At 38.3% G+C, this 24,444-nt stretch overlaps 1 protein-coding gene across 2 annotated transcripts in view; it reads left to right on the plus strand.

Moving 5' to 3' along the window:
- DNAI3 (dynein axonemal intermediate chain 3) overlaps positions 1-24,444 on the plus strand; it is a 64,330-nt gene that overhangs the window by 7,253 nt on the left and 32,633 nt on the right. For both annotated transcript variants that reach the window (XM_090271701.1, XM_090271700.1), the window contains exons 3-12: positions 1,478-1,659; positions 2,624-2,728; positions 5,146-5,304; positions 6,370-6,569; positions 12,190-12,306; positions 15,572-15,762; positions 16,529-16,653; positions 18,798-18,887; positions 20,916-21,002; positions 21,891-22,019. In XM_090271701.1, the coding sequence (XP_090127827.1) occupies positions 1,478-1,659; positions 2,624-2,728; positions 5,146-5,304; positions 6,370-6,569; positions 12,190-12,306; positions 15,572-15,762; positions 16,529-16,653; positions 18,798-18,887; positions 20,916-21,002; positions 21,891-22,019 (1,385 nt within the window). The remainder of the gene's footprint in view (positions 1-1,477; positions 1,660-2,623; positions 2,729-5,145; positions 5,305-6,369; positions 6,570-12,189; positions 12,307-15,571; positions 15,763-16,528; positions 16,654-18,797; positions 18,888-20,915; positions 21,003-21,890; positions 22,020-24,444) is intronic.

The raw sequence follows: 24,444 nt of genomic DNA on the forward strand, positions 1-24,444 counted from the left end.
AGCTGACAGTGATAAGAAAATCAGAAGAAGGCTTGTTAAAGGGGATGACAGCAGAAAAGACGATACCTATCCTCTTCTGTGCTCTGCCCCAAGACGTGCTGCAGCCAAGCACTGCCCTGGGGTGGAGGAGAAAGGGACAGGAGGGACAGGAAGAAAGGAATGGAAATCTCTTAAACCTCACTTCCCTCTTCTTCTGAGGGCAAACCTAGGACTGAAGAACCACAGGAGGGAAAAGGGTTTCCATACTCCACCTTTCTCCCCACTTCCAAGGGTTTGTGAATACGATCTTCATTGGGAAGTCAGTAGCTTTCAAGTGTGAAGAATGGCCCTGGCTGGTATGGCTCAGTGGATTGAGTGCCAGCCAGTGAATCAAAGGGCTGCTGGTTCGATTCCTGATCAGGGCAAATGTCTGGGTTGTGGGCCAGGTCCCAAGTTGGGGGTGTGCAAGAGGCAACCACACATTGATGTTTCTCTCCCTCCCTTTCCCTCTCTCTAAAAATAAATAAAATCTTATTTTTTTAATGTGAAGAATGGAGTAACAAGTTTAACTGTGAAACGAAGGAGCCCTAGGGAGTGGAGGTACCTATATATGGTCAAAAGAAGGTTTCTTTACAAGGGGTGACCACTGGGCAAATCTGCATGCCGAGGAAAAACAGCCCAGAGGTAGGACAAGTTGAAGGGGAAGGAAAAGTGAGTGGGCCTTGATGGCTGAGAAGGGAGGAGAGGGGCGGACAGGTCTTCAGAGAGGAGGGAAGGGAGGAAAGGTGGTGCCTGTGCCAATCAGCTGGTAGACAGGGCTGCGGGACAACCGTGATTCTGTGCTGTACAGACACGGGACTTTTTCTGTGAGTTAGGAAGGGAGGTCCGCTGGTGAGAGAGAGAAGCAGAGGAGGGCTGGGGGATGCTTTAGAAAAGTGGCACAGGTTTGACAGAGCCTGAAAAGGTCATACCTTTGGGCCAATAATTTCACTTTTAAAAACTATCCTAAGGAAATTTGAAATGTGATTTTAAAAATTATACATTAGATATTTGTTTGTAGAGTAATTTACCATCATTGGAAAGAAATGAGAAAAATGTAATGTTTATCAATAACAGAACAATTAAAAATTATGTTGCAAAGTTATATTAATTTAAAATGATATGTTAGAAAGATTATATAATATAGTAAAATACTTGTGACATATGGTAAGTATTAAAGGCAGGATTTAAAATTTTATGTAAGATACTATTTATGGAGTGACTAAAAGGAAATAGAGGTTCTCAGCTGAGATGTAGTATTATGGGTAATTGTTATTTTCTTTTCTTATCTTTTTTGACATTTTTTATAATACATAAACTTGCTTTAAAAGGAAGAGCAATTGTTTTTAAATCTTTAGAAATTTAAACAAGTATTTAAAGCAAACAATTGCATGTATTCCCATTGTTAGTATTTTAAATAGTTACATTTACTGTCAGAATTCAACTTTGTCATTCCTAGGTCATCCAGAAATTTATCCTTTAGTGCTAACTACCAAGACCCAGGAAATATTTAACTGCCGAATAGATGAAGACCTGACAGATGAACAACCATATAAGCTTATCAAGAAGCAAGACATTTTGGCAGACTTTTACAACAGAGCTGCACTATCTGATTTCTACCCAATCAGAAAGGTTATCCGGGTAAGTACAACATCCCTCTTTATTTTTCAGTCTTGCTTCAAGGGCTTTCTGATACATAATAATGAAAGTTGCAGAGATTGCCGCATTGAGATCTGGCCATTTGCCTTTACTCTGGGCAAATACTAGTTTGCCCCCATCTTCTTGGGAATCCTGCTTGATGATCCTCAGTGAAAAGCAGACATTCATCAGTGACTGCCTTAGTCCACACCCAGAAAAGCTAATCCTTGCCCAATTTTAATTAGAGTAGGAATCTACTCTTACTTTCCCATAGTGCTTTAATTGTTTAATTCATCATTTTGGTCCTGATTTCTCTCCTAGCATGCAACTGAGCATAACACTAAATAAAAGGAATGCTTCTCTTTGTTTCCTGTTAGAAATATCATTGCATAGTAAATTTCCCTAGACCTATTGTGTTTTAAAAGCTTATTAGAGCTAATAAAATGATTTTGCAATTTTGGCTTATTAGCCATAGATTAGAACTATAGTTCTCTTTTATAATTGATTGATGAGAGAAATATCAAATTTGTGTTAATGTCTGAATAAATTGAATGACCACTGGACATTGGCTCTGTCTTACTATTCAGTAACATGTCATTTAATCTCTACATATTTGTGCATTTTCCAGTTTCCTTTGTGTAATTAATTTCTAGTTTCACACCATTGTGGTCATAAAATATGCTTGATATGATTTTAATCCTGTTAAAATATTAAGACTTGTTTTGCAGCCTAACATATGATCTAGCCTTTAAAATGTTCTTTGTGTACTTGAAAAGAATGTATAGGGGTGGGCAAAAGTAGGTGTCCAGTTGTTTGTATAGGAAGTAATACAATAAGTAATAAATAAGAATAGAAGAATAAACTGTTTCACATACTCACAACTGGACACCTACTTTTGCCCACTCCTATATATTCTGTTTTTGGGTGGAATGTTCTATAACCTTCTCTTTTGATTATATTACTGTAGGAATATCCTGGAGATGAGGTTCTGGTTGTTTATGACAAAAACTTCAAATATGGACTTAACTTTTATGTTATTGGAACTGAAGAGGGCAAAGAAAACTATTTAAATGTAAGCACACTCAAGCCCTTGTATTCTGTAGAGTTTCAGCAGTACCTTTGGGGGCACCTATGCTTGGTTATGATCCTTCTTGTTCAGCTCCATCTCCCTGGGGCTTAGATCAGGTTCTGGCACCTAGAGGAGGTGAGCAGTAAATGTGAGATGAACTAAATCAAATATCTCAGGGTAGCAGGTACTCTACTTATTTACTTCACTTACCCAGTGAGAACGGAAACAGCAAATATGGAGTACCACTGCTCTCAGCCATTCCTTGGCCCGTATTCCTGGTTCTCCTCTTGCTATCTCCGTAACTTGGAGTAAGTCGCTGAACCACTCATCTGCAAAACGGTGGTGCCAATAGCATCCCTTTCCAGGGCTGTTGTGAAGATTAAGTGGGCTAATACAAGATAAAGCCCTTTGTGTAGTGCCTTACACAAAGCTGGGTACTCCGTAAACGTTTGCCGTGATTATTTAAAAGCAAGATTTTAAAAGGATGACTTAGTCAGTGGGCAGTTGATGGGGAGGGAAGCAGAAAATAAAAGAATGGTAATTTCCAAAGAAAGAAATCAGTTCACCTTTAGGGTGTTTTTTTTTTTAATTATCATTATTAAAGTAGTCATGGAAGGTAATTTTCTGAGACTTGCCTTATGATCTGGCATTCTTGTGGGGAAGTCTGGTAAAACCGAGGTACACAGAGGTTTTCGAGTCGTTGTTCAATAAACAAGAAAAATAAAGGAAAGCATAGAATTTAAATATATCTGACACTTTTAAAACTAAAAATAATCTTTTACTCAGCCTTAACTTTTTCAATTTTATTTTTATGGTTGCTTTTCTCTGTGCTTAAAATTTTTTTATTACAGTTATGTGCTGCTTAACAACAGGGACACATCTGAGAAATGTGTCACTAGGTAATGTCCTCATTACAAGAACATCATAGCGTGCACTTCCACAATCCTAGATGGTACAGCCTGTTGCTCCGAGGCTACCATTACTGTACAAACAACACGAGATTAAATCAAGCACAAGACAAAATGATGCAATCAAGACATGTGGTAAACACGAGATGTCTGCAGCTGCTGCCAGCGTAACACAGCATGTTGTTTTATAGCAAACCATTTTTTTAGCAACTAGAAAGAGTACACTCTACCATAATGATAAAAAGTACAGTAAATACATAAACCAGTAGCAAGTAGTCGTTTATTATCAAGCATCATGTACTGTACATAGTTGTATGTGTTATGCTTTTATATGTCTGACAGCACAATAGCTTTGTTTGCACCAATATCACCACCAATGTGTAAGAAATGCACTGTGTTATGATGTTACCATGGCTACAACATCACTAGGTGATAGGAATTTTTTTAGCTCCATCATAATCTTATGGGACTTATCCTCATTGACCAAAATGTCATTATATAGCACAGGACTGTGCACAGCGAAGTATTTTCAAACATATAGAAAAATACAGATAATAGTATAACAAATACCCATGCAATCAATACCCAGAATTAACAAATATCAATGTCTGATCATATTTACTTTATTTTTTAAAGAAATAAATTATAATAAATAATGCTTCTCTCTCCCTTGTATCCTCTGTAATTTCTCTTCTCTCTATAAGGAACCATTATTCAAAAGTTGTCATATTTCCTTCCTGTCCATGATTTTATGTTATTACCATATATGAATGCTCCACAAATAATGTATTTTATTGTTTTATTAAAATTCATATAAAATAATGCAAATTCATTCTGTAATTTTTGTTTTCCATTAAATTATAAAATTCTAGGCACCATCCATATTGATATATTTAGATATTACATATATGTAGATCAAGTTTGTTCATTGCAGCTGCTTTATGGGATTTTATTTTATGATAATAACACAATGTATCAGTTCACTCAGCTATTGATACTTATTCAATTTATAGATAGATAATAGAAATATAGATACAGGTATTGATATATTGATATGTGTCTCTATATATCTTCTTGTGGACATCTTAATTTCAAAATGTTCACTTATTATTTAATGTATATCATGTTTATTCATACTTATAATCCTGTTATCAAAGGAGTTTTATGAAGTCAGAGAGAACTAGTTTTATATTTAAGTTTTGGTATTCCGTATTCATAAAGATGTGCAGTAAATGCTGTTTTATTATCACATATCTTCCTTTTTTATTCTTTCATCTTTTTATTTTGTCATTTACTGTCTGTATCTTTGATATCTTTTTTGTTTTTTGTTCTTCCTTTTTCTTTGGCTTGGTTTCCTTCTCATAATTGAAAAACATGAACCAACAAAGAAGGAAAATTATAAAGAAGTACTTAGTGAATTTATATAAAAGTAAAATTTTTTACAGAATATACAGATGCAACTATAAACTAAATTTGGTCATAGATTTTGGACTGTTATTTGTTTTACTCTAGCCCCCAGAAGTTCCAGAGGAACAGGAGGGACATAAAGAATTTAAAGAATATGTTCCTGAAGACTTGCCTGTCTATAAGCCACCCATCTCTAAACCATGGGTTTCTTTGGGAAGTGAAAAAGAAATTGAGGAAGAATCAGTTAAGCAATCTACGAAGCAGGTCAGAGGCTTGAATTATTATCTCCAGTCATTACCTCCTTATCGCTGAATAACATTCTTGGAGGATCTATAATGTTTCTGTGTTTGCTATAGGCATATTGTTTTTCTTTGGATAGAAGAATGGTCTTTGTTATAGGTGTGTGTGCACATTATGGGTTAAATTATCTCCCCATCAAAAGATGTGAGGTCCCAACCCCTAGTACCTCAGAATGTAACCTATTAGGAAATAGGAGGGTACTATTCCAGTATCGTGTGGGGTCATTATAAAAAGAGGGCCATATGAAGACACAGAGACACAAGGAGAAAGAACAACATGTGAAAAAGGAGGCAGAGATTGGAGTGCTGTATCTGCAAGCCACGGGACACCAAGGATTGCTGGCATCACTAGAAGTTAGAGAGAGACAAGCAACAGATTCTCCCTCAGAGACCACAGAAAACACCAACTTCCAACACCTTGATCTTGGACTTCGAGCCTCCACAACTGTGAAAGAATATTAATTCCTGTTGTTTTAGCCATCCAATCCATGGTACTTGGTTATAGCAGCCCTATAACCAAGTGGCATTGCCAGAGCTGCCCCTGAGAAGAGGGTTTGGGTGTGAGTGATGGATTTTGAAAGTGCCCCATGAGAAAACAGGTAAATCAGCAGGAGAGGAATGCGGCCAAAGCCCTGCAAGGGTGCAGTCTCAAGCACAATTTATTGCAGAGGGAAGGCTTCAGCCAGAAGCCCTAGGGAAACTCTAGAGGGTAAATTACACCTCAGAGTTGTCCCAAATAGAAGCAAAAGAGATGAGCTTCCCCTTTGTCTCCTACCAGTCCATCACATAAATAGCCAGTCACTTCCTGTTCTTTGTATCTGAGTAAAAATGGTCCCAGTAGCCCTGGAGCGGTACTTCACAGAACAGCAGCAGGTGCCAGGAGAACAAAAAGCATATGGAGCTTTAGGGGCACATAAAAATTACACACAGAGGTCTGAGAGGATGTAGGCAGAGCACCTGCCGGCTGCCACACATCCATTTCTCTCCAGGGACTTGATTATGTTACCTTTACTGCTTACCTGTGTTGCAGATTACATATATGATTTCTCGAAAACGACGTGAATTTGGTGCACCGATTAATTTTAGTGACCAGAATGCCTCCAGTGTAAAAGATGCCTATATCGAATGTACATCCTACCCAGATAGAAATTTTGTTCTTAAGCAACTTGAGAAAGATGTTGGCATGCAAGTAGTCCCCCAAATCAAGGACACAAGCACTCAGACAAGATGGTAGGTATGCAATGGGTTTCTGCATTTTCAAAGGCAGTTACAGTGAAATCTAGCGATGTCCATTATTATTTTGAGAGATCTTCATAATAAACAGAAATGGATTGACAATGATGACATCAATCTCTATAGAATCAATTCAGGAAGTTCTAATTGCTTTCAACTATGTCTTTTAAAATCTTAATAGGAAAATGAGATATAAGGATATAAGACTGTAAAGACTATGCAGTGTAATTGGTAGGAGCAAAACAGACAGGGTGATGTTAAGAATAGTAGAGGAAAGAGTGAAGCCAAAGAACTTACATGCACAGCCCGTGGACATGAACTAAGGGGGGCATTGCTGGAGGGAAGGGGATACTGGGTGGACAGGGCAAAGGGAAATAAATTGGGACAACTGTAACAACATAATCAATAAAATATACTTTAAAAAAGCCTATGCAGTGGGAAAATGACAGATGTTGTTAGTAATTACAGCATTGCTTTCACCTGGAGCATTACGATTGCCTTCTAACTGCTCTATTCTGCCTAAATCATTTTTACACATGAAATCAGATTGTGTTACTTCACTGCCTAAATCTCTTTGCCCCACCCCCATCACATCCACAGCCGTTGGGATAGCATTATAAGGTTCTCCTTCCTCCTTGTCAAGGCATTGTTGGCCTCTCAAGTCTCTTTCCCCTCCCCCACCCCATTCCCAAGCAAGTCCTCTGGCTCTAGCCCTATGAACTGCTTCCATCTCCCAGAACACTTGCTCTTCTACATCTTCCTGCCTTTGCCAGTGCTGTGCCTCTGCCTAAAATGCCCTCACTGCCTTGTGCACTTTGTCCCTCCTCACCCTTTAAGTTCAGTTCCGCGTCCTCTGTGATTTCCTGGAAACACCGGCTAGAGTTGATTGCTCCCTCCTCCGGTAGTCCACCAGAGTTTAAAAGTATCTTTACCATAGCACCGAGGATCCATGTTGTACTCATCTGCTTACCTGTCTGTCTGTCTTAGACCCAGAGCACTTGGAGGCTACAAACGATATCGTTTCACACATCAAGCTCTTATTTAAATGTATTCAGTGAGTTAATTGATGTAAAATGAATTTTCAAGGGAATATTTTGAACGAGACTGAATGTTGTATAAATTTGGAGACATATTTAGCTATGCTATCCGTTTTTTTAGAATTAAAAAAACATTTATTTTGAACTAACTTTAGATTTATAGAAGAAAACCCACAAAAGTTACATATAATGTGGAGAAATGGAGAAAGGGAAAGCAGCCCAATTTTTTTTTAATGCCCTAACAATTCAAGAGAATGGGAAGAAGAGAGTTTGCACGGGACCACGAGGAGACCAGCCCCAGTACAACGAAGTGAGGAGCAGAGGTAGACAGAGAATGGTTTCTCTGTGGCAGACGGTAGGGAACTTTGACAAATTCTGGAGCAAAAGAGAAAGGCAGGGTGGTAAGGTATTAAAATCAGATGAGCTGGCCAGTGTGTATTGGAAAGCAGAGGAAAAGGGCATGGCGTGGAAGCAATTGGCCAAGAAGGAGTAATGCGACCAGTGTCTAAAGGTGGTAGCTGTAAACTGAGAGGAAAGAGTAGAAAGGAGACCCTTAGGTACAAAGTGCTATAACTCCCACCTTTCAAACAAAACAAACAAATGAACCCCAACTTTTGTGACCCTTTCAGCTATTCTGTCATTTCTCTGCTTTTCTTTACAATAAAACTCCTCACAACAGTTGTCCGCACTCTCTACTTCCACTTTCTTGTCTACGACTCTATCTTTCCAACAGCCTTTAGGTCACCAAAGACTCCAAAGGTCTGATTGCCAACCCAATTTTAATACCCCTTCTTTCTCCACTTCTCAGCAGTACTTAACATAGTTGACCATTTCTCCTCCTTACAACACAGTTCCACTTGGTTTGTGGACAACACTTATTGTACCCCCCGCCCCCAATTCACTGGCAGCTCCTTCTCAGTCTCTTTCACTGGATCCTCCTCTTCCCAACTTCTAAAAATTAGAGGACCCCCCCAAGGTTACTCCTTTAGATGTTTTCTCTAACTACACTTAGTCCCTGGGTGAATTTATCCAGTCTTTTATTGTTACCCATTCTCTGTTTGCTCATAGCTGCCAAATCTATCAACTTTAATCTCTCCCCTGAACTCCACATACTTATATTCCTCTGCTTAGTTGGGTGTCTAATAAGGGTCTCAAATTCAGCATGCCCCAAAACAATTTTTAAAAAATTTTCTGCCTCCAAATCTGAAACTCCCTGAATCTTCCTCATTTCAGTAAATGGCAATGATATTCTTATAATTACTCAGACTTAAAACCTTGGATTTTGTTGGGTCTACCTTCAAAATAAGTTCATTGCTGTCATCTTGGGCCAAGCCATCCTCATCTCTTTCCTGGATTATTATAATGCTTCTGAACTGGGCTTCCTCTACCCATCCCTGCCCTCCTGCAATCTGTTCTCCATAGAAGAGCCAGACTAATTTGGATCCCCTTTGTCCCTCTGCCCTCATTTCCCACAAGTCCCCTGGCTCATCTATTCAGCCACACTGGCTACCTTGTTCCTTGAATCATCGGCCATACTCATACCTGGTATGTTTATGCTCACAGTTCCTCTATATAGGCTGCTGTTCTCCAATCCTTAGGATTCATTTCTTCCTTCATTCAGATCTCTGCTTGAAAGAGACATTCCTCTTCTAAAAGCAACAACCCCCATTTCTATATATCGCCTTACTTTATTTTTTTCTTCATGGCACTATTATCACTTGTCTCTCTTTTCTCACCTTCTTCCGACCTACCACTTAGAAGTTAAGCTCATGAGACAAGAACTTGGTCTATTTTGTTCACTTCTATATCCCCAATGTCTAGGACAGTTCCTGGCACAGATTTATTAAATGAAGGGAATAAAGGAATGAGAAAGGAAAGGAGAAGGAGAGAAATTAAGTTAAGGAAGAATGTCAAAATGGATGACTGACTCGAGTTCAATGTTAAGAGAATAGTCATGAAATACACAGCAAGAAAGACTATGACTAGGAGAATGAGGCTCAGCATGTGGAGTGTAGTACAAAACATGCTTTTCAGACCTACGTGAAACAACACGTAGTGCAGAATGAAAGGCAAGGCACATATACATAGGATCCAGGGGTTAAGACAAGAAATGGGTCAGAAACCAAGGAGGCAGATGAACATACATGCCAGCACCAAACAGTTGAAGAGAAAGACAAGGATTGATAGTCAAGTCTTAGCAGAGAATTAGAACATCAGAGATATATTATCACCAAGAAGTGAGGGTGACCCTGGCTACTGTGGCTCAGTGGATTGAGCGTCGGCCTGCGAGCCAAGTGTCGCTGGTTCGATTCCCAGTCAGGGCACATGTATGTCTAGGTTGCATGTCAGGTCCCCAGTTAGGGGCGCGAGTCAGAGGCAACCACACAGTGATGTTTCTCTCCCTCTCTTTCTCCTTTCTGCTCTCTCTAAAAGTAAATAAATAAATAAATAAACAAACAAACAAACAAATAATTTTTTTTTTAAAAAAAAGCAAGGATGAGACTAGAAGGAGAGAGATGACACATTAGTACCAGCAAATCTTAATTTTGAGAGAAATCTCCTAGTCAAGCCAACCAGAGACTTCTTCTCTGTTCCTGCCAGGGTACAGAAAAGTGACAAGAATGAGTCAGCCAGGGTAGACTCAGGAGGTAGACTCAGAAAGGGACAGTGAACTTCTGATAACAGGGACTTTAATAGGCTCTCAGTGGATGTTGACTGAGAATAATGGACAGTTGTTTCTATATAGCTGGAGTGAACAGATGAGAAATAAGGGCAGGTCTTGACCTACAAAGTGAAAAAAAAATTAATCCAAAGGACTCAGATGGTTCAAATCTAGGCAACAGAGAATGCTGGTACCACTTACTAAGATTAGGAAATTAGCTGGTCTGAGGAGGAGAAGATGGGATACTGTATATGGTTGTGATGAAAGAAGTTTAAAAAAAATTAAAGATGAAGTTCAAAGAGTAATGACAATGAAAGCAAATGTTTGCAGTGCTCTCACTACATAACAGGCATTCTTCTAAGCACTTCACATATGTCAACTAAGCCCCACAACTGCCCTTTGAGGTAGGCACTATCCCCATTTTACAAATAAAGGAAAACTGAGGCAGAGAAGTTAAAAATGAAAACTCAAGATTTGGAACTATTTAAATTTGAATCACTAAGGAATAGATTTGCTGAAAAACAACAAAACAAATCGCATTAAAAAAATAAGAGTGACTCTTAGTCATGTTGCTACTTTGATGAAACCACCAGGTGCCATATAATTTCATAATCCTGTAAGATAGAACTTAAAAGATAAAGCTAAGATTTGAACCTAGTCTCTTCAGTTCTAATATCAACACTCTTTCTTTCCATCACTGTTTCTCTGCTATGGATAGTGATCTAGGTGGGAGGAAAGGATGAATTATTGTATTCAATATAAGCAAAGCTCTTTTTATCCCTCTGTTTGATTACTCTCATTTAATATATTTACCTTTCACAGAGACATTTTACTGACATTTGTTTTACAGAAAGATTAAATAAAACCTAATAGTTTATTAAGCACTTAAAATGTGCTAGCACTGCTTTAAAAGCTTTGCGTGTATTAACACATTTAGTTCTTACAATAACCCTACCTATGAGCTAGGTACTTTAAGAATTTTATTCAGAGATGAGAAAAGAGGCACAGAGAAGTTAAATAATTAGCTCAGGGTCACATAGCCAGTAAGCGATAGAATCAGGCTTCAAAGCCAGGCAGCCCGTCAGAGTGCACACTCTTAAGAACTGCGTCATATGACCTTTCTATAGCCCCACACCCTAAGATCAAGGAGCTTACCCAGCCGGGCAGGTGAGACTGACAAAGCCCAGAGGGACAATGCAGAGTGATATGTTCGAGGGTGAAGGTGAGCTCTGAGAGCTGTCGGTCTGGTTGGAATAAGTTTTCCTCCAGAGACTAGGCTGCCATTACTGCCCAAACGTAAATCGTTCCTAGTTTTGTATATTTAGAACAGAGTCTCAGCCTCAACACTACTGACATTTTGGGCTGGGTAATTATCTGTTGGTGGAGGGGCACAGCATTGTGTATTGTAGGGTGGTTAACAGCATCCCTGGCCTCCAGTCACTAGATGCCAGTAGCACTTCCCAGTTGTGACAGCCAAAAATGTTTCCAGACATTGCCAAATGTGCCCAGGATGTGAGGGTGGAGCAGATTGCTCCAGTTAAGAAAGACTGATTTAATGAAATGAAGAGAAAGAAAATGAAAAAGAAATGTGGCAACATGTTAATAATTAATGAATTGGAGTGAAGGGTGTATGGGAATTCCGTATACCCTTCTTACAACTTTCCTGTAAGTTTAGAATGATATCTAAATAATCATTTTTTTAAATAAGAGCTTACTGCTTATGTTTGAGAGAAATATGCAAATACTTTGAATGCAGTCAATATCAATTGTCTAGGATAAAGAAATAGCTCAATGTATACAACTTAAATATAAAATAATATCCTAATACTGTCACAGAGGTAAATCTTTGACCTGTCATGACTACATTTGCTTTTCTCTGATCTACTTTTTGTTATTCAATTTTCTTTCAATATATTAGGACATATCCCAAAAACGCTACTACGCAATATTACCCAAGAGAATTTTTAGAAGAGGAAAAGGAAGCACTCAGACAATCAAAGCCGTTAGCTGATTTTCTTAACAACATGTGCATAAGGTAAAAATTGTGTTTTAAATATTGGAAATAAAACATAAAATGTATATGTTTAGTTAATAACAATAGGTCTTAAAAAGCAGCTCCATACATGGTATCTAGAGAGAAAGTATGAAGACAGTTACCAGACGTGCATGAGCATATGACACTTTCTATAGATCTCAGTCTTTCTTTCTCCTCTATTGCTAAGCAGCATCCTAAACATCACCAGCTAGGGCCACACCAAACAGAGTGAACGTGGAAGATATATACAACCGAATATGTGAGGATGTTTCCCTAACAGCAGATTAACATTTCTTTACCGTAGTTTCTTTTATTTAAGTCTTCCTCTGCACTCTGCACTCCCCTTCTTAGCTTTGTTGAATTTTGTAGGATTACAAAGAAGAGGATGCTGTGGATGATGATAATCATCATTACAATGATGACGTCAGGAACTTAGAAAAATATCTCTGTAAATAAGAACCTGAGTTCAATTCAGAGGTACTTCTTGGATGACATCATCCTTATCTCTAATTCCTGTGTTGCTGCCACTCTTATTGACTCTGAAAGAGGAGTGTCTTCAAAATGCCTCTACACTGGTACTAGGACCCTGGGCAGAGCCTGGGGGCTTCTAAACCAGAGAAAGAGTTTGACAATTTCTCATCAACTTGATACTAGAGTTCAGAGAAATGGAACCAATGATGAAAATGTCTGCCATTTGTACCCAATAGATTGGTTTCTATTTCTTTCCAAAATTAAACATTTGGTGGTCAAGTTCACAGATGGCCCAAGTAAAGCTTTTTTATTTTTAAGAAAACATCATTAGTTCTTTCAGCTGGGTTAAATGTCATGAACATTATCCATGCCCAGGTAGAATCTGGTTCAAAAATTCATCAATGATTCAAAGAATGCATTAATTATTTGCCACTAAAGGGAAGCATGGTATAGTTTTTTCCTATGTGGGAAAAAAGAAAGAGACAAGGTTTCTTTGAAAAACCTAAGGTTTCTTTTTCCCCTTATAAAAATTAAGTATTTAAATTTCTCATAATGAGAACATTAAAAATGAGAAATCTGTTTCTATATAATCTATTTCAAGGAAATGAATGGCCTATAGTCATTTCTCAATTATCCACATTGTGTATTTTCTTGAGTCTGGAGTTTTGTTCTTCCCTTTCAAATTGCCATGCTTATGAAGAGAGGAGTATCATTCCTTCCATGAGAGGTGGGAAGAAGAAGCCAGAACTATAAGAAGAAAGAGGAAATTGGCATAGGAATTATAATAGCACTGGCCAAGAATAAATAAGAAACCCCTGTTTATACACTGCCACTCCTCCCCCTGTAGAACTGCGTAAGACTTATTTACATTTTTTTAAAATTAATATAAACCTAGTTTTGTTCTGATAAAGAGCCCTTTCATAAATGAATTCTTTTTCATAGAATCTTATCCAGAATGAACCTGAGGGAAGCATGATTTGCCAAAGAAGGAAATTATGTTAGAGGAGAGAAATTTCCAGGGGATTCTCAAAGCAACTAAGAAACTTTGATTGGGGGGCTCAAAAAAGACACTCATGGGCTTTAACTCAGACAACAGTTTTGCCAGCCTCCAATTCCTCCCTCTCAGGAACCAAGTGGCAGAGGGCAGGGGAATCCAGAAACAGGAAACCAGAGAAAAGTGCTGTCTCCACTTCTCCCTTGTGCACTGACTGCTTCCTCATTCAGCCTGAGGGGGAAGAATCAGGAAACCAGAGCAAAGGCCCTCTCTCTAACGTCTCCCTCAAAATCCCGTTCTCATTCTGGCTGAAACAGAAATAAAGATTTTGAAAATGTTAACGAATGCTTTTACTTGAAACTGGGTTTAAACCCTGAAACTCCAGGGTGCGAACCTACGCTACCCACGGTTATTCAAATTTTCATGTGCATACCCAGCACCATCTGCCCATCTTGTTAAAACGCAGATTCTGCATCAGTAAGTCTGGGGTGACACCCGTGACTCTGCATTTCTGACAGTTCGAGGCCATGCTGATTCTGCTGGTCCTAGGAAATGCTCTAGCTGGACAGATGGAGTGCAAGAAGAATTTCACCCAGAGTATTCAATTAAGCAGTGAATGGTAGTGTTAATGCTTAATGACAGAGGTATTAAATGGTACCCTTGCTTAATTACACTTTAAGGCGTATCTATTATGATATTTAGTGTTTATATATAATCGTCTAAATAAAATGTTTTTTTTTTTCTTATTTTAGAAAATTCCTAATCCAGAACTACTCTTTCAGCTTACCATGCCTATTAAAACACCAAGCTATTTGGACTTGAAATCATTAGGGTAAAACCTTGGGTGGCGTTCTACATGGGGGGCCCTGGGAGGGAGTGGAGCTTTAGAACCTAAGCATATGAAGGGACGAGAGACATTATAGTGACTTAAAGTAACTTGTAGGACAGGAGCCTGTCAAGCCAGGGACCTGAGACTATTAGGAGATGAGCCTAGCACTGAGATGGTTTTTTAAAGAAGCAAGAGCAGTATTTTTAGCAGGATAATTCTCCATTTTAGGAACGATCTCATGCATTGCAGGAGGTTTCGTAATGGAATTAAGTACATTAGATCCTCCCAGCAGGCACTGACAACCAAAACCACTACCACTATAAACTCACACATACTTCTAAACTGCAAATCTCCCCTGAAGAGTCTCTAATTTGTTGTTTTGAATTATATGTTAGTATAATAATTAGTATACATGACCATTTGGTTCTGAATATAGCTAAGAAAATGGCCTTTTTTTATCAGCTTGGGATTTTCAGGAGGTGAATAGGCCCCAAGTCCAAAGTGGAGGTTTACTGAGGGGTAAGCTGTGAAAAACAAAGAAGTGGGAAGGAGGACTGGGTAGGGAGAGCTTCAGACAGTCTCAGCCAACCCAGCAGGGGGTGCAGAGGGAAGAGGGGCTGCTGGAGGAGTCACGTTGGAGGCAGACCTGGCTGGCCTAGCCCCACAGCTGCCTGCTCACTGGCCTGGGAACCACAGCAGTGAAGGTGCTGGAGGCCCTCTGCTAACCACATCCTGGAAGCGGAACGGCAAGTTCTTAGAAGTTCTGAGAAGCACACTGCCTTGAATTATTTTTTTCTCTTAAGTCCTCAGTAATTTATTTCACATGGATTTAACCCTCAGTTAACAAATATAGTTGAGAATATATTTTTTCTTTCAGTATAAATGAAACAGGAAGAGCTACTGAAAGCCTGTCATTAAGTACTAAAATCCAATGTCTTAATTGCTTGTATTTTCTTTTTATTACAAAATAGTGTTGAAATAGCCCTGCAACAAAATGAAATCACCAACACATTTATTGATGACTGGAAATGCCTGACAGAAGAGGAAGGGACCTTCGGGGACAAGACCGATACCCACCTGAAGGAGTACCAGTCCTTTACCGACCTTCATAACCTGACAGAGAAAATGATCACCTGCGTCTCGTGGCACCCAGAGATCTACGGTGAGGTCGAAAAGACTGCGTCTGTTGCTCTCGCGTGTAAAATTGAACATTAGCTCAATTTCAGAAAGACAGCTCCCATTTGCTGAGTGCCAGGGGCCTGGTAAGCACTTTCTTTCCACACCTTCTCTCAGTCCTGTGTCTTCCTGGCAACTCTGGGGTCCCCACTGTGACCTCTCCCTTACAAGGACAGGACAGAGCTCAACTCAGGGAAGTGATTGGCTGAGGTCACCCAGCTGGTGCAGTGCCAAATCTGGATTTGAGTGGGGCCTTTTGGACACCCAAGGCTAAATTCCCCGACACTTGCCTCTTTGATTACTGGGCAAGATAGGACTGCTCCTCCTTTAAAGCTCTCAGGAATGCATGAAGGTGGGACTTCAGAGAGAGGGGTCCTTGCCCTCTTTCTTCCTCCTTCCCTGCCCCACATTGGCCCTTACCTCACACACACACACACACACACACACACACACACACACACAAACACACACACATTTTTGTACTAAATATTCAAAGTCCAATATTTATTTTGTACTATCAGTATATCTCAGTTTGGAGTAGGCACATTTCAAGTGCTAAATAAGCAACACGAGGCTGCTGGCAACCATATTAAACAGCGGAGCTCTTAAAACCTCTTGGTCTCCTGTAGGATATTTTTACTCAACTTTCATCCAACAGGAAATGAACAGTGATTATGCAGAAAAGCAAAACCTACAAACTCTTCACCGTGCACAGTTGCTACAGAGCTTCATTTTCATTGTGTTTCAATCAGGGCTAATAGCTGTGTCGGTGGCCGTGCGCCTCTGCTTGGAAGAAAGAGTTCACTTTTCTGGTAAACTATTGCTGCAGCCATCACTGATTCTTTTCTGGAGCTTCTCTGATCCCATACATCCGCAGGTAATAAGGGAGAGTCATCCACAGAGTCTAAAAAATTCAGATATTACTTCCACGTGTCTCTTTCAGCAGTTTCAGTTGCTAAGCGCTTTATATCACTTAACGTTGTTAACCCTTGTAAAGTCAGGCTTTCTTCAATTCGGAATTTGTGGCCATTCAATTTGAGCGAAACGAAAGTTTACACTTAGGTTACTGAAAAGGTTTGTTAAACAAATCATGTTGTTAAAAAAAAAAAAAGGTTGTAAAAGGAACATTCAACTGATTTTAAAGAGCCAACTCTTTTATGGGCTTTAGTTAAATACTAATTGTTCAAATGCAAGTAGATTTTAGTTTCACGTGAACCTCCTCAATTCCAAGGATCACCAGTGGGTGCTGCTAATGAGTAAAGATGAGAGTGTGGGAGAGCAATGGAGAGCAGTGGGGACACGGCCCGCCCGTCTGTGGAGACAGCTACTCTTCAGCTCTCCTATTGCCAGGTGGTCCCACTTATCAAGAGAATCCAGTAATTGGGAATCTTGTGTGAAATCTCCAGTTTTTTAAATAGCTATTCTAAAGCCAAACCAAAACACACAAAAGCACCCACTTAAACCAAACCAAAACACACAACAAGGCTGAAGGCTGCGTTTGCCCCATAGGGTTCTATTTCTAATATCTGCTCAAGAAAAGTTCCACTTAGGAGGAGGGCACTCCATAGGTTTAGATGAGGTGTTTTTTCAATGTGCTTAAGTATAATAATTTGTTTCTATAAATTATTGTATAGAACAATAAACCCTAGCTTCCCCTTATTCCTTCTTAATTCATCAGAATTAAGGCAGTTTTTCTGTAGTAAAGTCTAGATACTTTAACTATTATAGACTCAGAGATCAAAATGAAAGCTCTCTAGGTATTTCTTCTCAGCCTACTTACCAGAAAAGTGGTGCCATTCTCTTGCTGTGTTTTCTATCATTTTCTAGTAAAGTAGATCTACTCACCACTACATGACATGGAAGTCTGCCTGAACTTCCAGGCAAGTAGCAAGAGGAAAGACTCTCCTTTCCTCTGTTTTGAAGAATAGCTTTAAAAAGACAAACAAGCCCTAGCTGGTGTGGCTCAGTGGATTGAGCACCAACCTGCAAACCAAAATGTCTCTGGTTCGATTCCTAGCCAGGGCTACAGACCAGGTCCCCGGCTGGGGGCACGCAAAAGGCAGCAGATTGCTTTTTCTCTCATATTGATATTTCCTCCCTCCCTATCTCCCTCCTTTCCCCTCTTTCTAAAAATAAATTAATAAAATCTTTTTTAAAAAGACAAATAATTTCTTAAAGAAATAATGTAAATGACTTATTTTGTCTTTATTCTTATCAAACCTATAGGAGAGTATTAAAAGATTTTATTTTCAAAAGTAGAGATTTCTTTAGAATCCACAGAGTACCAGATTAACCAAGATAATTAACCCCACTCCTAGTTCACAATCTTTAGCTCAGTGACTGAAAATCAATAGCCTTGGGGCCTATATTGTCGGTAGTTATGTTTATAGAAGAACAGTAACCATGCAAGTGTTTTGCTTGGTGGTAACCCAATAGTGCTGGTGCTACCTATGGTTAGCATACGTAATCCTTCACACTGAGGTATTCCTTGCAGAGCTTCCTCCCTACGTTATAAGCACTTGACTTTGTTTTACCTTCTGAGATCTGTATTATTTTAAAATTTGAAATATTACCACTGGCAATACCTTCATCTTCTCTCATACAACATATTTTACTTTAGTGTGCTCACTGTGGGCCAGGCTAGGTATACAGCTCGGAACAAAACAGACAAATACCCTGCCTTCCCAGAGCTTGCTTCCCATACTTTTCAAAATAATTGATTTCACGCTCTTTTTGTTTATGAGAAATTATAAGATGTCCCAACAATAGCCCATGGAGCATGGGGGAGGACAGACCTGGTCCCCTTGAAAATTCACCTGCTCACATACATATGGCTGATGTCTACAGTAAAACTCAACAAAAGCAGCTCCTCATTCAGAGGTAGAATTCTAGGAATAGAATCTCTGGGCATTTTTCTTATAGATAGCTATAAAATTAGACTTTTACCTGTCGTAATATTATTTTTTAGACATGATCTTAATAGATTTTCTCACTCTCTTTCATCTTGGGGGTTTATTTTAGTTAATGCTGGAGAGCCCGGAAGACATTTTCTGCTTCAAGTTCTGTCCAACTAACCCGAATATTATTGCTGGAGGCTGCATAAATGGGCAGGTACACATGGGTTTTTTTCAACTATTTATTAATTTCAACAACATTCTATAATACATTTTGATTGGTAGGTTTTTGAACTTAAGGAGTCAATTGAGCAGAAAGAAGTCATGCCAGTTGTGTGCCAATCACCATGCCAGCAACTGGGGAAAAAAGATGTGTTAGAGTTGGGGAATGGGAATGTAAATAAAATAAAATTTTAAAAATCCTTCCTGCTGTACATAAATAACTAATATGTATTCAACGTGCTGCCAGGGCTCAAGGTATTCACAGTGTAACCCAGTCATGATAATTGGAACAAAACCCTGTCAAAACTATTTGTATTGCTGAGATAAAGATCACACATTCACCAGATTTTACGGAACAACAAAAACCACAAGCATTAATACCTCTTGGTCAAGAGGCCTCTTTTGAAATTTTCCTAGAGGCAGGAAATAGGAGGTGATACAGAATTTAAACAGAAATTCACTGGAAAACATACATGTATTATTGAATTTGGATGTGTAATTTGATACCACATTTTCCCTTTGTTATCTAATTTATATAAAACTTAGATCCCATCCTACAATTGCCTGTTTCTCCAATAAAGAAAACCAAAAAATCTTAAAGCTATTTTATAATCAAAGTTTAAATTCACTGTGATCCAGTGAATTTAACCATTACAAAGGTACTGATCTTTTTGGGTGCTGCTAAGAAAACTCCCGGGGGTTGAAACGTAGATATCTGCAGCATCCATGCCCATGTATCCAAAACCAGTAAAACAAATCTTTCTTGGTTTTGTTCAACAGTTACTGGTAGTCATAATGATGACCCAGATCCCTGCAAATCCTGAAATGCATTTTTCACTCATAATGAAAGTTATACAACTTTGTTTTAAAATATTTTAGAAAAGCAAATGATGAAAATAAAAGCACTCATAATTCTGTAATCCTGACATGTTAACATTTTAGTGTACTGAAATGACTTTTAATCATCAAAATTAATCTAATTAGTGTTGCATATTATACTTTATTCTGATTTTCAAAAAATGACCATGAATATGCAAGTTTGGAGTTGGCCATAACATCTAATTAAAAAGAAATCATCATTCCTTAGACTTTTTGGACAATTGAGTGTTTGTATTTGATTCTGGAGAACAGGCCATTTTCTCCTGGGTCTAAAGCAATTGTCCCCACAATCATGGTACATTCCCCCAAACAGAGGGTGAACTCTTCCCAAAGCAGAGGGAATTACATGATGCTTATCTTGGATTTTATTTATTTAGTGCTTATTAACACAAGCACTAAAATCAAAGTGTTGAAAATATTTTTATAGAGAAAACATTCTTTTTTATATAGGGTTGGCCCAAAAGTCCTTATGCTTTTTCTGTAAAATAAAAGACACATTTTTTATTTTCACCAATAACTTTTTTAATTTGGATATTTTGAGTATGTTGGCTATCTCCTGCATGGTACAACATTGATTGTCCTCAATTATTGTCTCGATTTGATTGCTATCAGCTTCAGTTTGTCTACCTGACTGTGGAGCATTGTCCAGCAAGAAATCTCCAGCATGGAACTTCACAAACCACTTTTGACGTGTTCGATCAGTCACAGCACCTTATCCATACACGGCACAAATCTTTTTTTGTGTTTCAGTTGCATTTTTATCTTTTTTGAAATAATAAAACATTGAGGTGCTGAAAGTGTTGCGTATTTTCTTCCATCTTCAATATCAAAATGACTACGCAAAAATTCACCAATTTTGATGTTTTTTTTTAAATGCATGCTGATACAATACCTACAATGTAACAAAATTATTGCAAATGAACTTAAAGACAACTAAATGCTACTAAAGCCATCTTACAGAAAAAAACAAATGAACTTTTTGGTCAATCCAATATTAGCTTTAAAAGTTGCTGACATACCTAAGAGAGAGGCTAAATTTGATTATCCTCCAGGGTCACTGATTTATCCAAGTGCATACCAATACAAATTGATTTTTTAACTCTTTATTCCTGAAAATATGTAATAACATTTATTTCTGTTTCAGATTGTTATGTGGGATATTACTGCACATGCTGATCGCATAGAAAACATTAAGACAGGTGGTAGTAGAAGTAAAAAAGCCACGCTCAAGGTTAGCTTTTTAATAATTTTTCTCATATGTTTTTTCCATTCAGCAGTTTATCAAAAAGTACATAACAGAGTTGCCAAGTTAAACAAAGACTCAACGTGGGGGGGCGGGGAAGGGGAGGTACTATTTCCCAAACCATCACATCTGCTTAGGACAATTGTTCTGAATCACTTCTTTGTAGGCCCTTGATTAAAAACACCACAAATGACACGTGACACCATCTGTTCCAGGCTGTTAAATTCTTTGTTGTTGTTGTTGGTGTTGTTGTTATTGTCATTAAAGAAAATGAAGGGGCCAAGTGAGTGTCCTAAAGGGATGTAGTTGAAGGAACAGTGGACAGAAGGGCTGTGTACTCAGGCTCTGGATCACAGTTGCGTAGGTTTGGACATTGCCGTCACCTCAGCAAATGTTAATTTTCTCATGGATAAAACGAAGTGGGCAACAGTATACTAGGATTTTGTGAAGCTCTGGCTTCTGCCAGGAGGGTTGGGAAAAGCTCTCTGAGTCCCAGCTCAGTACTTACCCACCGTTTGCACTTCTCCACCCCAGTTCTTCAACCTGAATAGCAACCGGTCTCTCACCAAGAAACAGAGGGATGCAGCCTTCTGTGCACAGAAAGAAATACTTGTTCAAAAATGGGATCCCACAGATTCTTTAGGGAGTGGGTCAACAATTTTTGTTAAGCTAAGAGATAAAATCTTAGACTGAACTGAAAGGAAAATTTTCATAATCTTATTACCTAAATATATGATACATAGACACTAATTTCTGTTTTTCTTTGAAATGATATTTTTCCAAGTTATTAATTTTAATTGGTATGATGAGACCAGTGTGAGTTCACTCATCAGTTCTCTGACGTTAGCACATAACTTTCTTTTAACGATTTCCCAGCCCATGTTTCTCCTTGAACCAGACATGAATAAAGAAACAATGTATATCAGACACTGTGCAGTCTCCTCCATAGAAAATGGACATAAGAAAGTAATCACAGATATACATTGGCTGCCTGACACGTTTGAGGTGAGTCTCAATGGCTTCCTAGTTTTCTTCTGCTGGATTGAAAATGTTTGGAAGATTTTGTTCAAAGAGGATGTTTCAAGTCAATAACCATTTACATTTAAATTGTGAAAATAGCCAGGAACTAGGCACCAAACAGTTGTGTCACTGTCACCAGACCCATATCTGATTTGGAGATGAGAGTAAGGCCAATGTTTCAACTTCCACTGTTTAAAAAGCACTAAAAAAATGTAGTTGGTGTCAACATTGATATAATAAATGGTGGAGAAGATGAGGGTTTAATATGTAAAAGTAGAGTGTAAATATTTTGCATTCTTAGCCTTAGCCTTTGCAGATTTAAAATTTGTGCTGTTTGGGGCACAGGAAGATGTCATTTTGCCAAGGAAGTCTTGAACTGAACACCCCTTGAAGCTGGGAGGCAAAAACTAGCTGCGTAGAGAGTGAACCCAGTGACTGCCCCGTGCCTGCACTGCAGTTTAGCTCTGCGGTCTGTACTTGACTCAAAAGTCATTTTTGTGAACTTGGAAACTGGTAAGATCCCCAAATGTTTCACTAAAGGGCACTAAAAGTCTACTACGTACTTTGAAGAACTAACAAGTGAAAATATAAGAGGATATTTGAAAAATTAGAGCAATGAAAAGTGATTAGCAATGTAAGGTATTCAGATGGATTATGCAAAACAAATAGCCCAGATACAGTTTCTGTTAAAAATAAAAGTTTAACACATAGTAATAGAATTTACAACCCAAGGGAGGGAAACCCATTTTACTCATGCCATACACACAGACTAATTCAGGTGATTATAAATTTAAACAAAAATAACAAATCACAGGAAAATTACAACTAATCAGAATAAAATATCATATTTCTGGAATAGAAACCATTTTCTAAACTAATTCAAAGCATACATGTAAATTTCTCAATTAACCAATAACAAAGAGCAAATAACAAAATTAAGAAAAATATTTGTCCCAAATATGGTAAATACAAAATTTTCAGTAAATAAGCAAAGACATACTGACTGAAAAACAATTAGCATATAAGCATGAAAATCAGTTCACCTTTCTAATATCAATGAAGTTAATAATAGAGCAACAGCAATGTACTATTTTGGACCTTTTCAACTTTTTATTAAATATTTTAAATAATAGCCTATATTAGATACAAGGTGGTGCAACCAAGAAATTCTAACATTGTTGGTTCCAACATAAAATTTTTAGAATACAGTTAATCAGTGTGGTTCTTAAAGCATCCACATTTTCAAACTTTTGACCAGTAATTCATATTTCGGGAATTCATACAAAGGAATAATGCAATTTGTGTCTCAAGATACAAAATTATAGACACCCTGACAAATCATGTTGCAATGTATCCATAAAAGAAGATTGGAAAAAAATACAAGGTAGAATTATATTTGATTTTAAAGCCTATTTTCCAAACCTCTATAATATCTTTTTTAATAATTAAAATGTAGCACTCCAGTGCAAGCACATCTCCGGAGGCTCACACTTTCTGCACTAGGGAAGGTCATTAGAAGAAGAGGCAACGTGGTTCTGGACTGTCTGTCAGATGCAAGTGGAGGCTGGCGGCTGTCATGGAACATGAACCAAATCAGGCCACAGCGGTGTCACCCAGGTTTCCAGAGTCCGAGTCCATGGGATGCCAACAGACCTTGCCAGGGAAGCACCTGTGGCCTTCCTCTGACCCCAACTTCACTGTTTATTTGCTGCTGGAACCCCCCTCTCTGCTGTTTTGCTCATGAGTTCTACCAGGAGGGTAGAGAAGTGGGGAAAGTCATGTTTGCCTTTGGTCTGAAAGTGGCGCCTTCAAATGTTGCCCTAAAACCTTTCACCTCCTTTGAGAGCTACCTCGGCGGAGTTCTGGACCTTCCAGGGCTGCAAGGATGACGAACCCTCCTTGGAGTCCCCTGAGTGGTAGCAGGGCTGTGTCACTGGTTACTCAAAAAAATGCAGGTGCCACAACACTCACTGCCTGCTCTTTGTGTCTGATTTAACCCTAAGCCTCTTTTCTATTTATTTTACCTGTTTAATAATCTCATAAAAGCTCCTGTGTTTGGCTCCATAAATAATAGTAAAAAACAGAAAGAGCCTACATTTCTAATAGCAATGGGTAATGAAATTATGGTATATCATCTATATATTGTAAAACCATTAGAATGATTCATGAGTACACAGCTAAGTATTTGAATTAAAATCTCAGGATAGAAATTCATAGGCATGCTAATTACAACTACATAAAAATGTGTCTGTGAAAAGAGACTGGAAAATATATGGCAGAATTGTATTTGATTTTAAAACCTTCTATTTCCAAAATTTCTGTGATAGTACTATGCTCTTTTGATAAAAAAAAAAAAAAAATTTTTTTTTTAAGTAAAAAGCTATGAGAAGCCCTGGCCAGCATGGTTCAG

This window comes from Furipterus horrens, unplaced genomic scaffold (genome assembly GCF_987537825.1).
Source record: "Furipterus horrens unplaced genomic scaffold, mFurHor1.1.pri manual_scaffold_3, whole genome shotgun sequence".
Lineage (NCBI taxonomy): Eukaryota > Metazoa > Chordata > Mammalia > Chiroptera > Furipteridae > Furipterus > Furipterus horrens.